Genomic DNA, 13,411 nt, shown 5'->3' with positions numbered 1-13,411 from the left:
GCCCAAGGTGCGACCCATACGCGTCCTTGTAGACGGTGAGGCGAACTGTGCCGGACGCTTGGTTCCGTGCACGAACCCACGGCGACTTGAAGTGTAAATGGGTAATTACCCCGTGCAGGTAACTCCTTGCGCCAGACGGGCTTTCAAACGCAGTGTCCCCCCACGCTGCTCAATATCGATACCCCTCGCGTCGGAGCTCGGCGAGGAAGAGGAAGATCGCCGCTTCTCCCTGACCTCGTGTCTTTTCTCCTTCCGTTTCCGGTCTCCTTTTCCCCAGAAGGGCTCCTGACCCTTTAATCACAACAACCTTTAATCGACTACACATTAATAAGCAATGACCTGAATAGTAATTCACATAAATTCACATAAATCCGTAACACTCCCCCCCCCCTTCAAGAAAGAAAGTTTGAACCCAGCGAAAACTTTCTTTGCCGGCCACCTGTGATAAACAAACCAGATAACTCACACCCCCCAAATCATCAGTTCCCCCCGGGCACAATTATCACTTAAAAATAAAGCAACAACATTTCACAAAACCCCTAGATTAATTCACTCTGGACCAAGCATCAACCACTTCTAGTTTCTCTTGAATGACGGTTAAAAGGTGGTGACCAAAGCCCCAACGTTAAACCTCTCGATAGCACTTTTTCTGGAGGCCCAGATGAGTATTCCCTACATGGACGCCTTAAGGAATGTGGAGTTCACGGTTAGTCCGGGGAGGAAAGTTCATCACATGGACGCCTTTAAGAACGTGGAGTTCACGGTTAGTCCGTGCAGGAAAGTTCACTACCTGGACGCCTTTTAAGAACGTGGCGTTCACGGTTAGTCCGTGTAGGAGCCCCGGCTCGGCGGCTCCACCGTATATAGTGCTTCAACTTCTCCAGACTCCTATCAGTTACGGTGGGACCCCTTGTCCCAGCCGTTACCTGACTGGCAGTCTCCTTCTCGGCCAGTGCTCTGTCCTTCATTCTTGCGGGAGGTGCCGTAACTCTGGGAGCCTCCATAGTAATATCGGCTGCTGCCAACACCAAAACTACCGCCAAGTGGTCCTCCTCTGTAGACCTCTCGACGCCTACGAAATGCCTTCCCTACTGTTATGGTCCGACCTTCCAAATCCTTGCCATTCCAATTCTTCTCTGCCTCCCTGGCGTCTCTTGTGCTTGCAAACGTGACAAAGCCGAACCCTCTTGACCGTTGCATTCCCCTGTCTTTTACCACCCGCACTCCCACCAGCGGCCCATATCTGTTGAAGACAGAGGTCAGAACTTCTTCCTCTGTGTTGAAGTTCAGTCCCCCTACAAATAACTTGGAACTTTGGTCGCCATCCCGAGCTGGTGTGGTGTTATTTTCCCTGCTGTGCTCTTTACCAACCCTCGGGTTACCATAAATTTGCCCCCCGGCCAAATCATTCCCGATAATCACAGATACTCCCTCCACAGGAAGCGTGGCTTGTAAACCGACGGTGACCGGTCCTGACACCAAATCGGATTCCAAATGGATGACATGAAGTGGGGCACTAACACAGCCACCGATCCCTTGTAACCGAACACTATCACCAGTTGCGGTACTCTTTGACAATGGCAAAATGCCTTCAAGCATTAAGGATTGATGGGCTCCGGTGTCCCTCAATACCCTAACAGGTCTTGGGTTAGTCAAGTCTCCCTCGAGTGAGACAAACCCCTCATAAATAAATGGTTGGTAACTCTTCTGTGGGCGATTTCTTACGCTAGCCATCGCATTCGGAGTTGTAATAGTCGGACTCCGCTCTGGGTTGTCCCTTTTCATGAGGTAACAACTGGACATCAAGTGTCCAGGTTTTTTGCAAAAGGCGCAAGTAAGCCCAGAGGAAAAACTCGTGGTCTGCCTCGGGCCCCCCGGGAAATAAGTTTGTCTTGGGCCCGTAGCCCTCTGATTTCGAACAGTTGGGGTATCCGCGTTGTCCCCATAATCCTCTCGAGGCCGCCGCCATGTATTGTCGTTCTCCGCACCAGGTGTTCCATAACTCCCCTGCTGAAGTCTAGGCGAGGAGCTAGGTGTGTGGACCCCTATCCGGTGTGTTAAGGCATAATCATCTGCCATGGTGGCTGCGTCCCACAACTTTGGTACTTTCTTTTCCTGCAGGTACACTTTGATGTCCTCGTGGACACACTGTTGAAATTCCTCCACCAGCATCAGGTCACGCAATGCTTCGAAGTCGTTCCCGACTCCTTTTGACTCACACCACCGATCAAACATGTTTTCTTTCACTCTGGCAAACTCCACATGGGTCTCACTCTCCCTCTTCCTGGCATTCCTGAATTTTTGCCGGTAAGCTTCAGGAACCAACTCATAGGCTTTGAGGATGTGCTTCTTCAATACCTCATAATCTGCACATTGGTCCATTGGTAGCGCCGAATAAATCTCTTGAGCTTTACCCACCAGCACACTTTGCACTAGTATGGTCTAGGCCTCCTCCGGCCAGTTTAATTGTCGAGCCACTTTCCCAAAGTGTGGAAAAAATTGAGTGACTTCCTTTTCACTGAAGGGTGGAACCAGCCTCACATGTCTGCCCACCTCCCAGGTGTTCTGGCTAGGTGTCGACCCCGTCAGCAAGGGTGGTACCTCTCCCCGTTCTCTCATTAACTCCAGCTCCTTGAATTTAATTTCTTGCTGAAGCGCCAGATCCCGTTCCTTCAACTCCCCTTCGGCTTTTCTCTGCTCTGCTTCGAGTTCCCTGGCAGCTCTCCTCTCCTCTGCTTTTCTCCCTTCTAACCTTTCCTGGAGTTCTCGTTCCACTCTCCTTTCCTCTGCTTGTTTCTCTTCTCTCCTCTCTTCTGCTTTCCTTTCTTCTTCTGCTCTTTCCTTTTCTGCTTTCCTTTCTTCTTCTGCTAACCTTTCCTGGAGTTCTCGTTCCACTCTCCTTTCCTCTGCTTGTTTCTCTTCTCTCCTCTCTTCTGCTTTCCTTTCTTCTTCTGCTCTTTCCTTTTCTGCTTTCCTTTCTTCTTCTGCTCTTTCCTTTTCTGCTTTCCTTTCTTCTTCTGCTCTTTCCTTTTCTGCTTTCCTTTCCTCTTCTTTGATCCGTTCCTGGCTCCGTAATTGCAACTCCAGTTTCCGGAGCTCAATGTCTTCTGGTTCTTCAGGTAGCCACTCCCAGGCTAACTCGTCCCATGTTCCTAATCCCACCATAGACTGTATCACCGTGGTCTGCAACTCTGCCTTCCTCAAATTAGTTCGGACCTCCAAGTTAAAATGTTTGGCCAATTTCAAGAGGTCCGCTTTTAGTAACGCTCGGAACTGTGCCTCACTAGGAGTTACCGCAAAGTTCTGTGCCACAAACGCCATGGTGACTACTGATAACACCTGTTAACCTTCACCCCAGAAATTTCCAACAAAGAAAAGCAACAGTATTACTATTATTGCTATTGTTATTTTTTTTTTTGTTGTTGTTGTTGTTTTGTCGACAGAGCAAAACAATTTTAGGAACGTTGGAAAAGTTCCCACTCTTGGGAATTCTTTCCCGGACTAAAATTTAGAAAATTTTATAGATCCCGGACGTAGACCCAATTGCGAATCCGCAAATTGTAATTTGGACGAGCCCCCAATTTCTGTTACGTGGTCCTCCCGGTAACTACCTGGTCTTGGTGACCCCCGGACCGTGGGAGGGACTCCGCCAGAAAGATATATGGTTTATACGCTTTCGTAACGCAATCAATATGAATTCCGGTCAAGAAGAAACCCCACACCAAGGATCCGGAATAATCAATAATATATTCCCCGAGCCATCAACCATCAACAATCAACAATCAATATTACAAAGATGGCCATCTTATATATGTGTCCCCCCCTTTCCCCACTCACGACCACTGGGGTCACTGTCCCTCACAATGTCTCTCTTCTCCGCACACGGGCGGTTGAACGAACCCCGGGCGGACGTGCTCCAAACGTGCACATCTCGTACCGGGGACAGCTGCTGCAGCGCACACCTCCTTGCCAAGCAACGGGGCAAAACCAAGCACGGCTTGCAATGCGCGCGAGGCCCAAGGTGCGACCCATACGCGTCCTTGTAGACGGTGAGGCGAACTGTGCCGGACGCTTGGTTCCGTGCACGAACCCACGGCGACTTGACGTGTAAATGGGTAATTACCCCGTGCAGGTAACTCCTGGCGCCAGATGGGCTTTCAAACGCAGCGTCCCCCCACGCTGCTCAATATCGATACCCCTCGCGTCAGAGCTCGGCGAGGAAGAGGAAGATCGCCGCTTCTCCCGGACCTCGTGTCTTTTCTCCTTCCGTTTCCGGTCTCCTTTTCCCCAGAAGGGCTCCTGACCCTTTAATCACAACAAACTTTAATCGACTACACATTAATAAGCAATGACCTGAATAGTAATTCACATAAATTCACATAAATCCGTAACAATATATATCTATATATATATATATATGTATATATATATATATATATATATATATATATATATATATATATATATATGTATGTATATATATATATATATATGTATATTTACCTCATTAATGATTCCCTGCCTTATGAGACCCCTGTTTCGCTTTTGTTCCCTTCAATTTTTCACCTTGTCTTCAAACAATTTCCTGGTTCCTCTCCTGAACCCATGGTAATTACCTGTGCAATGATGCCGGCATGAGTACACACTGAAAACCTCACATCTGAAGAATAGGTTGCTGTGTGCATTGGCAGGATGTGATGTTTGGGAATACTAACAATGAGTTACAGTGCTTTTATTTAACCTCAAGTGGACGAAATGAAACCTCCCCTTGTCACAACAGGGGGAAACAATGTGGAGATGCTTCCTATTGCAAAACTTCCTCCTTCCTTTGGCAACATTCACAATTTTTCGCTGTAGCCCAGTTCTCAGGATCATGACGATAGCTCGTCCAGTTGTACGACGCATGGACACACACCTCAGCTTGTGACACGAGCACCGTTCTTTACGCCTTTGAAAACGACACAGAAAACGTTCTTCATCTTGTTTTTCCTCTCTTCTCTTTCCCAACGGAAATGGAGCTCAAGTTTCGGGTAAAATAGATATTAAAGTAGCTTTCTTTTTCGATACTCTGTTTGCGCACGAATTTGAAGGAGGCTCTTTCTCGGCCATATTGTTGGTACCAACTTTCAGAGCTGGTGTCAGCACGATCCCAGGCTTGCTGGATAGCTTACGCCGTTCCACCTGGACACCTGACATGCTTGTGAGCTACCACGGAATACACAACGGAATCCATCAGAGGGTCGGTGGCCAGACAACCATGAGGATTTGGAGAGCCAAGACGTGGGATGTACCACGCACAGAACCCTGCCGACAGTAAGTTTTTCTCCCGCAGTGTGACACTATTGTTACTTTATTATAACTCCATGATATCATCCAGCTGCAGCCAAATGATTTCACGCAGTGTGTGCGCAGAAGTAACACCGACATTAGCTGTGGGTTGATACAACACTTTAACATCAGATATTGAGTATTTTCCTTATTACATGTTTGATGACCTTCAAAACAGATATGGCTGTCTTAGAGAAAGGTATTATTGGCAGGTTCATACAAATCAACCCTCAATTAAGGTAGGTGTTATGTTGAAGGTAAACCTGTGAGGGCAGGTTCAAACAGAAGGAAAAAAGACAACTTGGAGAGCACGTGCAATTCAACAGCAAGTTCTAGTACTAATGTTGCCTTAACCTTGGATTCTAACCAATCTTGCATGTTCAGATTGCGTCCATGATGCTGATGCTTATAGCAATTTGTTCCATGTAAGATTTTGTTTCATTACACCAGGTCAAACAATTTTGACGCAATCTTTTTCCGCCCTGTTTCTATTGTGAGAAATTGCCTGAAGTGCACGCCACCTTGGGTGCTGCATTTTCAACACGAAGCAAGAAGACAATTTCTAGTTGTAAATTTGTTGTGGTGGTGGAATGGCCTCTTGGGCTTATAGCTACGGCAGGGAACCGCTATTGCAATGTGCAAGAAGAATCATCATGTGCCAATTGGCAGGCTGATACTGCCCAAAAATAGGAGCTGTGCGCTGCAATTGCTCCAAAAGTGAAATCCTCCAACAATGTTTTTGTTCCCCGGAATCGCTTGATGTGCTTTGTTTTTCTTCGTGTGTTAATACTCCCATTTCATTTTTGTTTCAAATCCACGTTCAAATAAACATATTCAACAAGAAAGAGCAATCAGAGATTGCAGACCCTCGCCAGGACGAGTCTGTGTGGTGTATTTTGTGTGGAGTTTATTAGCTGCTGTGTTTATGGTTTATTGGTGACGTAGATGTATGTTCATGTACGAGGCATGGCGATGTACGAGGAGGGGAGTGTCGTTGAAGCTAAAGGGAAAGGTGTATGCTGCATGTGTGAGAAGTGTTATGATTTATGGGAGCGAGACATGGGTAATGAACGTAGAGCAGCAACGAAGGCTGGAAAGGGTGGAAATGCGAATGGTTCGATGGATGTGCGGAGTATCGTTGAGAGAGAGGAAGACAAATGATGAATTGCGAAAGATGATGGGAATAGAGCCTGTGATTGATGCTGTGAAGAGGAACAGTTTGAGATGGTTTGGTCATGTGTTGAGGAAGGATGAAAGTGACTGGTTGAAAAGAGTGATGGAAATGAATATAGAAGGAAGTAGAGGACGGGGAAGACCGAGAAGGACTTGGCTAAAGATGGTGGAAGAAGAAATGCAGGCAAGGGGGTTAACAAGGAGAGATGCAGAAAATAGGGCAAAATGGAGAAGATTGTCATGGGGACCACAAGGCTAACCCCCGCTCTAGCAGGGAAAATGGCCTTAAAATGCATGTTGTTGTTGTTTGTTGTTGAAAATGTATGTTCAATCCAATATGGCTGCCGAACCACGTGACCGATGACGTCGTCAATTTAATCCACCCAGACAATTTTTGTGTCGATCATGCTCAGGAAATTTCAAAATGATCCGATCAAGCGTTCTACTTGTCCAATTTACGTCATAATTAAGGCACCGATGACATCATCATGAATGTACATTGTTCCCCATGGGGAGTACTTGACAATGAGCCAGGTTTCAAATTTTTCCATTGAGCAGTTTCAGGGATAGAGGTGCAAATTCCTTCGTTTTTTTTTCCAAGATGGCACCCGTACCACCTGACCTATGACGTCATAATTATCATTTAAAATTCTACAGGACGCTCCTATTGTGAAAATGTCTTGGCAATCGGACCAACGGTTGCAGAGAAAAGCATACTCACGTTCTGTGCAGACAGACAGTCACAGACAGACAGACAGATAAATAGATGGACCCAAATGCAATATCCTCTCCTGGTGAGGGTACCAACCCATAGCATAAAACATTTAGCTTTTCCTCGAAGTAATCTTTTCAATAACCAAAGGCACGTGATTGACCGTGAGCCACTGACTTATGAACCACTTTGGATTGATTCTTCTGCTCTCACTGGTGCTGCTGCTGCCACTGCTGTTGCTTGAATCTCTACATCATGTGAATAATTTCCTGTGGTTAACGACATGCTCCAAATTGTACCTTCGGGCATGCTTCGTACACATCACTCACTACCACCTTGTCTTTTGGGTTATACGCCATTCAGGGCATTCTATAGCCATTATTATTATTATTATTATTATTATTATTATTGCTGCTGCTACTGCTACTACTACTACTACTACTACTACTACTACTACTACTACTACTACCTAAATAAATGATTCCTACATAATTCTGAGGTCAAACGGAATATTTGTGGCCGATTTAACCAGCACCGAAGGAAGTGAATTGTCATCCTGGTGTTTCACAGTGACGTTATTTGTACAGGAAGTCGGCAATAGCTCATTGACTGCGCAAAGGACGACGCAGGATCGTTACCTTCTGTTAACCAACTGTAGCGGACGGCACACCCGTCCATCTGAGGGACGGGACAATGACGAATCGCCCTGCTCGCAAAATACCAGGATGACAACTCGTGCCTGGGACGGAATTCAAACCCAGGCTCGAATGCTCAGAGAGGCAGGTGTGCATACCTGTAGGCCATACTACCCCTTGACACATCGGCTTTAGGCCATTTTCGTTGGTGCTGGGTAATTATGAGCTAAAAGGCGAATTTTTTCATAGATGTTTTACTTCCTTATTGTTTTTTGGTGAATGATTACACCTCCAATTCTTGTGGGGTATATAGATTACAGTAGATCTTCCCTCAGTTCTGTAAGTAAAACTTACATCACAGATGTCGGGATTCCTCCAAATTTCTTTGTTTAATGTAACAAACCCTCTTATGGTTAAACTGCCAAAATCAAGACTCTCTGCTCACCTTCACTCCTTCATTCCTCTTTTCTCCCACCTCGAGAACAAACTCCCTCACTCTTCAATCCCACTCCTCCCTCCAGGTCTTTAAAACAGCTGTTCACCACCATCTCTTATCTTCCCCCATCCAAAACCTTGATCTTTTCTACCCCCGCTAATTCACCCCAGATCCACTTTTTTGAAATACCGACTTCTTTCCTGGAAGTCATAGCTGTGTCCATGTGTGTTGTACCTCTCCCACCTCCCCCCAAGCCCTCTCCACTGCCACTGCTTTAGGCTATGCCGCCGCTTTAGACTACGCCGCTGACAGACTTTAGGCTATGCCGCTGCTTTAGGCTACGCCGCTGCTTTAGGCTACGCCGCTGCTTTAGGCTACGCCGCCGCTTTAGGCTACGCCGTTGACAGACTTTAGGTCTTGTTTTCATAGATGTTTTACTTCCTTTTTCTTTCTTCCTTATTATGACTGATCGCACTTACTTTGGCCATTGTCACATTGTGCATTTATTTAGTTGCTCAAGCAGTGATGCATAAAAAAACAAACTTATAACAACTATGAACCTGACAACTACCGGGGATGCCTCTTCGTGGTGGTTGTACCCCCCAACGCAACCCGGATTTGTCAGGGCAGTGCGGTCACAGTCACAGCGCCGAACATTCCCCATGGACCGGTCCTTTTCCTCTCGTCTCTTTCTCTTCTTTCTCTCTCTCCAAATCTGTCGGGGAACTGACATCGTAAAGGCAGGAATACACCATCCTAGATGCAGGGGATCTCTCTGGGTTTCTCCTGTGAGATAATTTAGCTGTCTCCATGCCGCGGGGTTGTTCAAGAGAACTGTCCGGGGCTATACAACAACAACAACAACAACAACAACAACAACAACTATAAACCTTAAAGTGGGCCTACTAGGGCTTTTGTTGAGTGGCAGGAAGCTGGAGAGATAGTGGGAGGGTTGGTATGACTATATGACAAGGTGAAGATGTGTGGGAACGGCAACTTGTCTGCGGCAACAGGAGCTTTGTGATCGTGTTTTGTGGTTACATCCTGTGTGGAACACAATGGGATGTGGAAAGGTCATGCTGTTGCTTGTTGATGCTTTCTCTTTGCTGGTTTGCTTGTGCATTATTTGAAACCTTGGTGAGTGTAAAGCTATTCACAGTCACAGTGCTAATGGAATGTAGGTATAGATTTTAATGCAATAACGTTTTATAAATCCAGAGGTAGTGGACAATGGCGATGCTAATGCTTTGTTGTGTTATACTTTACCCTTGCAAAGCTCCATTTCCTCTGCCAAACTAAAATCAATACAAATGGGTTTATGAGCAAAGGTTTTGCCAAGAAGCACTTCCTAAAAGGACGATTGAGGGATCATTATCCCACATGTATTTACCATTTTATATATTTTATCTTACCTATGGCACATCTGATGGTCTAAGTGCTTTCGTTAACATCTTGATCTTCCTATCCCACCCCCTCTTCCCTTCCTTTTCCCCTCTTCCTCTCTCTTTCCCGCCCCTCCCCTTCCTTTACCCCGCCTCCTCCCTCTCCCCCCCCCCCTCCATTTTCCCCTCCCCATTCCCCCTCTCCCCCATTCTCCCTGTGTAATTCAACAATCTCTTTTTCTCTTCTGTGTTATTCAAGCACATAATCTGTTTTCAAATAATATCCCTAACTGTCCGATTGGACTTAATTCAATGACTTCTTGTTCTTCCTTATTAATTGCGCTAATTATTTTATCCGTTATTGTGGCGTTGGCCGGGGGATGTTTTTGGCCAAAGTCTTTCAGGAACCCGTTGGCCAGGCCTGACGTTCGTGTAAATACAGTTAGGGCAGAAATTTGTTCATGGTGCCGGCGATAGCTCACCTACCTTCACGAATGACACCGTGCGGTGTTTAACATGCACCAACTAATGCTGGTAGATGGGACGCCGGGCTTAACGTCCATCCAAGGGACGGTACCCACATTGATGAATCACAGGCCTGTGAAACACCAGGATGCTTATAGTTTGGTCGGGATTCAAACCCAGGTTTGACAGCTTAGAGGCGAGTGTACGTACCTCTAGGCATTGTTGTATATACCTCTAGGCATTGTTGTATATACCTCTCGGCATTGTTGAACATACCTCTAGGCATTGTTGTATATACCTCTCGGCATTGTTGTATATACCTCTCGGCATTGTTGTATATACCTCTAGGCATTGTTGTATATACCTCTCGGCATTGTTGTATATACCTCTAGGCATTGTTGTATATACCTCTAGGCATTGTTGTATATACCTCTAGGCATTGTTGTATATATCTCCAGGCATTGTTGTATATACCTCCAGGCATTGTTGTAGATATCTCTAGGCATTGTTGTATATACCTCTCGGCATTGTTGAACATACCTCTAGGCATTGTTGTATATACCTCTAGGCATTGTTGTATATAACTCTCGGCATTGTTGAACATACCTCTAGGCATTGTTGTATATACCTCTAGGCATTGTTGTATATACCTCTCGGCATTGTTGTATATATCTCCAGGCATTGTTGTATATACCTCCAGGCATTGTTGTATATACCTCTAGGCATTGTTGTATATACCTCTAGGCATTGTTGTATATACCTCCAGGCATTGTTGTATATACCTCGAGGCATTGTTGTATATACCTCTAGGCATTGTTGTATATACCTCGAGGCATTGTTGTATATACCTCTAGAGTCTAGGCATTGTTGTATATACCTCTAGGCATTGTTGTATATACTACTAGGCATTGTTGTATATACCTCTAGGCATTGTGTCTATACCTCTAGGATCAAGGCATTGTTGTATATACATTGTTGTAAATACCTCTAGGCATTGTTGTATATACCTCTAGGCATTGTGTACAAACATTGTTGTATATACCTCTGGGCATTGTTGTATATACCTCTAGGCATTGTTGTATATACCTCTAGGCATTGTGTATATACATTGTTGTATATACCTCTAGGCATTGTGTATATACATTGTTGTAAATACCTCTAGGCATTGTGTACATACATTGTTAATACTTTGGGGGCAATTTTATTGGGTGAGGGTGTGGGAGAGATATTGCTATTGTCTATACAAATGGGCTTGGGGTTAAAGGAGAATAGTTTATAAATGAGAAGATGGAAAAAATGATGAGGGGGGGGGGGGGGGAAGGGGGAGTATATGATGGAAAAGGCAAGTTATTGGGATTTAGGCATTGCAATGGGGTAGAATAACGAGTGAACACACAAGGCACTGCAACGTGTCAGGAAAGAGGAGGAATGAAAGAGGGATGTTTGGAGCACGTGGTGAGGAGCTTGTGGAGGAGTGATGAATAAGATGTTTTTACGGCTTAGCCCAAGGGGCAATGCCAACTGGAACAGTGTTTGTCTGGCCGTCCGTTTGGTGTATGTACAGTGCATTCAGAAAGTATTCAGACCCCTCCACTTTTTTCACATTTTGTTATGTTGCAGCCTTATGCTGAAATCGTTTAAATTCATTTTTTCCCTCATCAATCTACACTCAATACCCCATGATGACAAAGACAAAACAGGATTTTAGAAAGTTTTGCAAGTTTATTAAAAAGAAAAAGCTGAAATATCACATTTACATAAGTATTCATACCCTTTGCTATGACACTTGAAATTTAGCTCAGGTGCCTCCCATTTCTCTTGATCATCTTTGAGATGTTTCTACACCTTGATTGGAGTCTACATTGGACATTATTTGGAAAGGCACACACCTGTCTATTTCAGGTATCGCAGCTGACAATGCATATCACAGCAAAAACCAAGCCATGAGGTGGATAGGATAGTCTTGGATAGGATAGGAAAAAAAAAGATTGCATCCGGATCTTCAACAAAATCTAACTATTTCGTACTTGTCACATCCCAACCTCTCCACCAAAGTTCGCATGGATCCGTCCACAACTTTTTGAGATATCGTGTTCACAGACAGACACACAGGGGTGAAAGCATAACATCCGCACACCTGCGGTGGCAGAGGTAATTAAAACATCCTCAAAATCCAGATATGGATCTTCACCAAAAGTCAAACGATTCATCCTTGTCATACATCCAACCTGTCCACCAAGTTTCGTCCAAATCCGTTCATAACTTTTTGAGAAGAGTGTACCTGTTGGTCCATCGGACCAGGTTTCTATTGGCCTTCACACCCTTGTTGCATACCTGCCTGCTGTACTGCTTGAGCATTAGCTTACCTTTTGCTAAACACAGATGTGATTGAGACAGGATGCAGGGGGGGAGTGAAGAAGAGGGTGGGGAGGGAGTAGGAAGGGGCGAGGGAGGAGTGGGGGGGGGGGGGTGGGGGCGATGGGGTAGTAGGGGAAGGGGTGGGTTTGGGGTCATACTGGAGTCCCTGTATATGGAGAGTCTCGACAACTTGCAATTATTAGAAGACATTTTTTTCCCCATCGAGCGTGGCATACCGAACCTCTCTCCATTGTGCGTGCATCGTAAATCGCATAATGTGGTCCGTTTTCAAATCAAATTGTCTTTTTCCGCCCCCAAAAGTGGATTATATTACGTAATGATTTATTTTCCTTCTTCCAATGTGTCAGAATAATCATATAATCACATAGGATCGATTTAAACCTCAAAACGTATCGCAGAATTCGCGGCAAAATGAAATGTAATGAGAGAGTAATTTGGGTTTACACTGATGACCTAATTTCAGGTGTACAGGGCGAGTGGGTAGAAGAAACACACAGGTAGTGACAGAATGGAGAAATTGCAAAGAAGTCGAAGACGGAAGGTGAAAGAGAGAAATGGAGGCACACCATCCATGCCAGGTGTGCACATCGTCAATCGAGTACAAAATTAGAAAAGTTAACAATTGTGAATGAAAAACAAAGAGTTTCAGAACATTGATTGATTTGCTTGAAGGACGGCCTCTTACTGCTTGGCAAAGGTAATACTAGGTAGTTTGCCATTGCCTTCCCAGCAATTAGTCAGGGCAGGATTTGGTAATTTGTTCAGGATGCCGGTGATAACTCGCCTACTCTTGGCGAAGGACACCAGGGGTTCTTTAACACACACCAACTAATGATAACCCGGTTTAACGTCCATACGATAAATGGCACGCACACTGCTGAGTCACCCTGCCTGTAAAACA

At 45.2% G+C, this 13,411-nt stretch overlaps 1 protein-coding gene across 2 annotated transcripts in view; it reads left to right on the top strand.

Moving 5' to 3' along the window:
• LOC137429041 (diacylglycerol kinase iota) overlaps positions 1–13,411 on the top strand; it is a 687,154-nt gene that overhangs the window by 104,809 nt on the left and 568,934 nt on the right. Inside the window, exons 1-2 of one of the 2 annotated variants that reach the window (XM_078777713.1) lie at positions 4,988–5,030; positions 5,131–5,313. The exons of the other annotated variant lie outside the window; for it this stretch is intronic. Of the exons in view, the coding sequence (XP_078633839.1) occupies positions 5,195–5,313 (119 nt within the window). The 5' untranslated portion in view covers positions 4,988–5,030; positions 5,131–5,194. Of the gene's footprint in view, positions 1–4,987; positions 5,031–5,130; positions 5,314–13,411 lie in introns of those variants that run through there. 2 annotated transcript variants of the gene reach the window in all.

The sequence above is a fragment of the Myxine glutinosa genome, chromosome 1 (assembly GCF_964187855.1).
Source record: "Myxine glutinosa chromosome 1, kmMyxGlut1.1, whole genome shotgun sequence".
NCBI lineage: Eukaryota > Metazoa > Chordata > Myxini > Myxiniformes > Myxinidae > Myxine > Myxine glutinosa.
The sequence above is the reverse complement of the archived record's forward strand: the minus strand, read 5'-3'. Positions and strand labels throughout refer to the sequence as shown.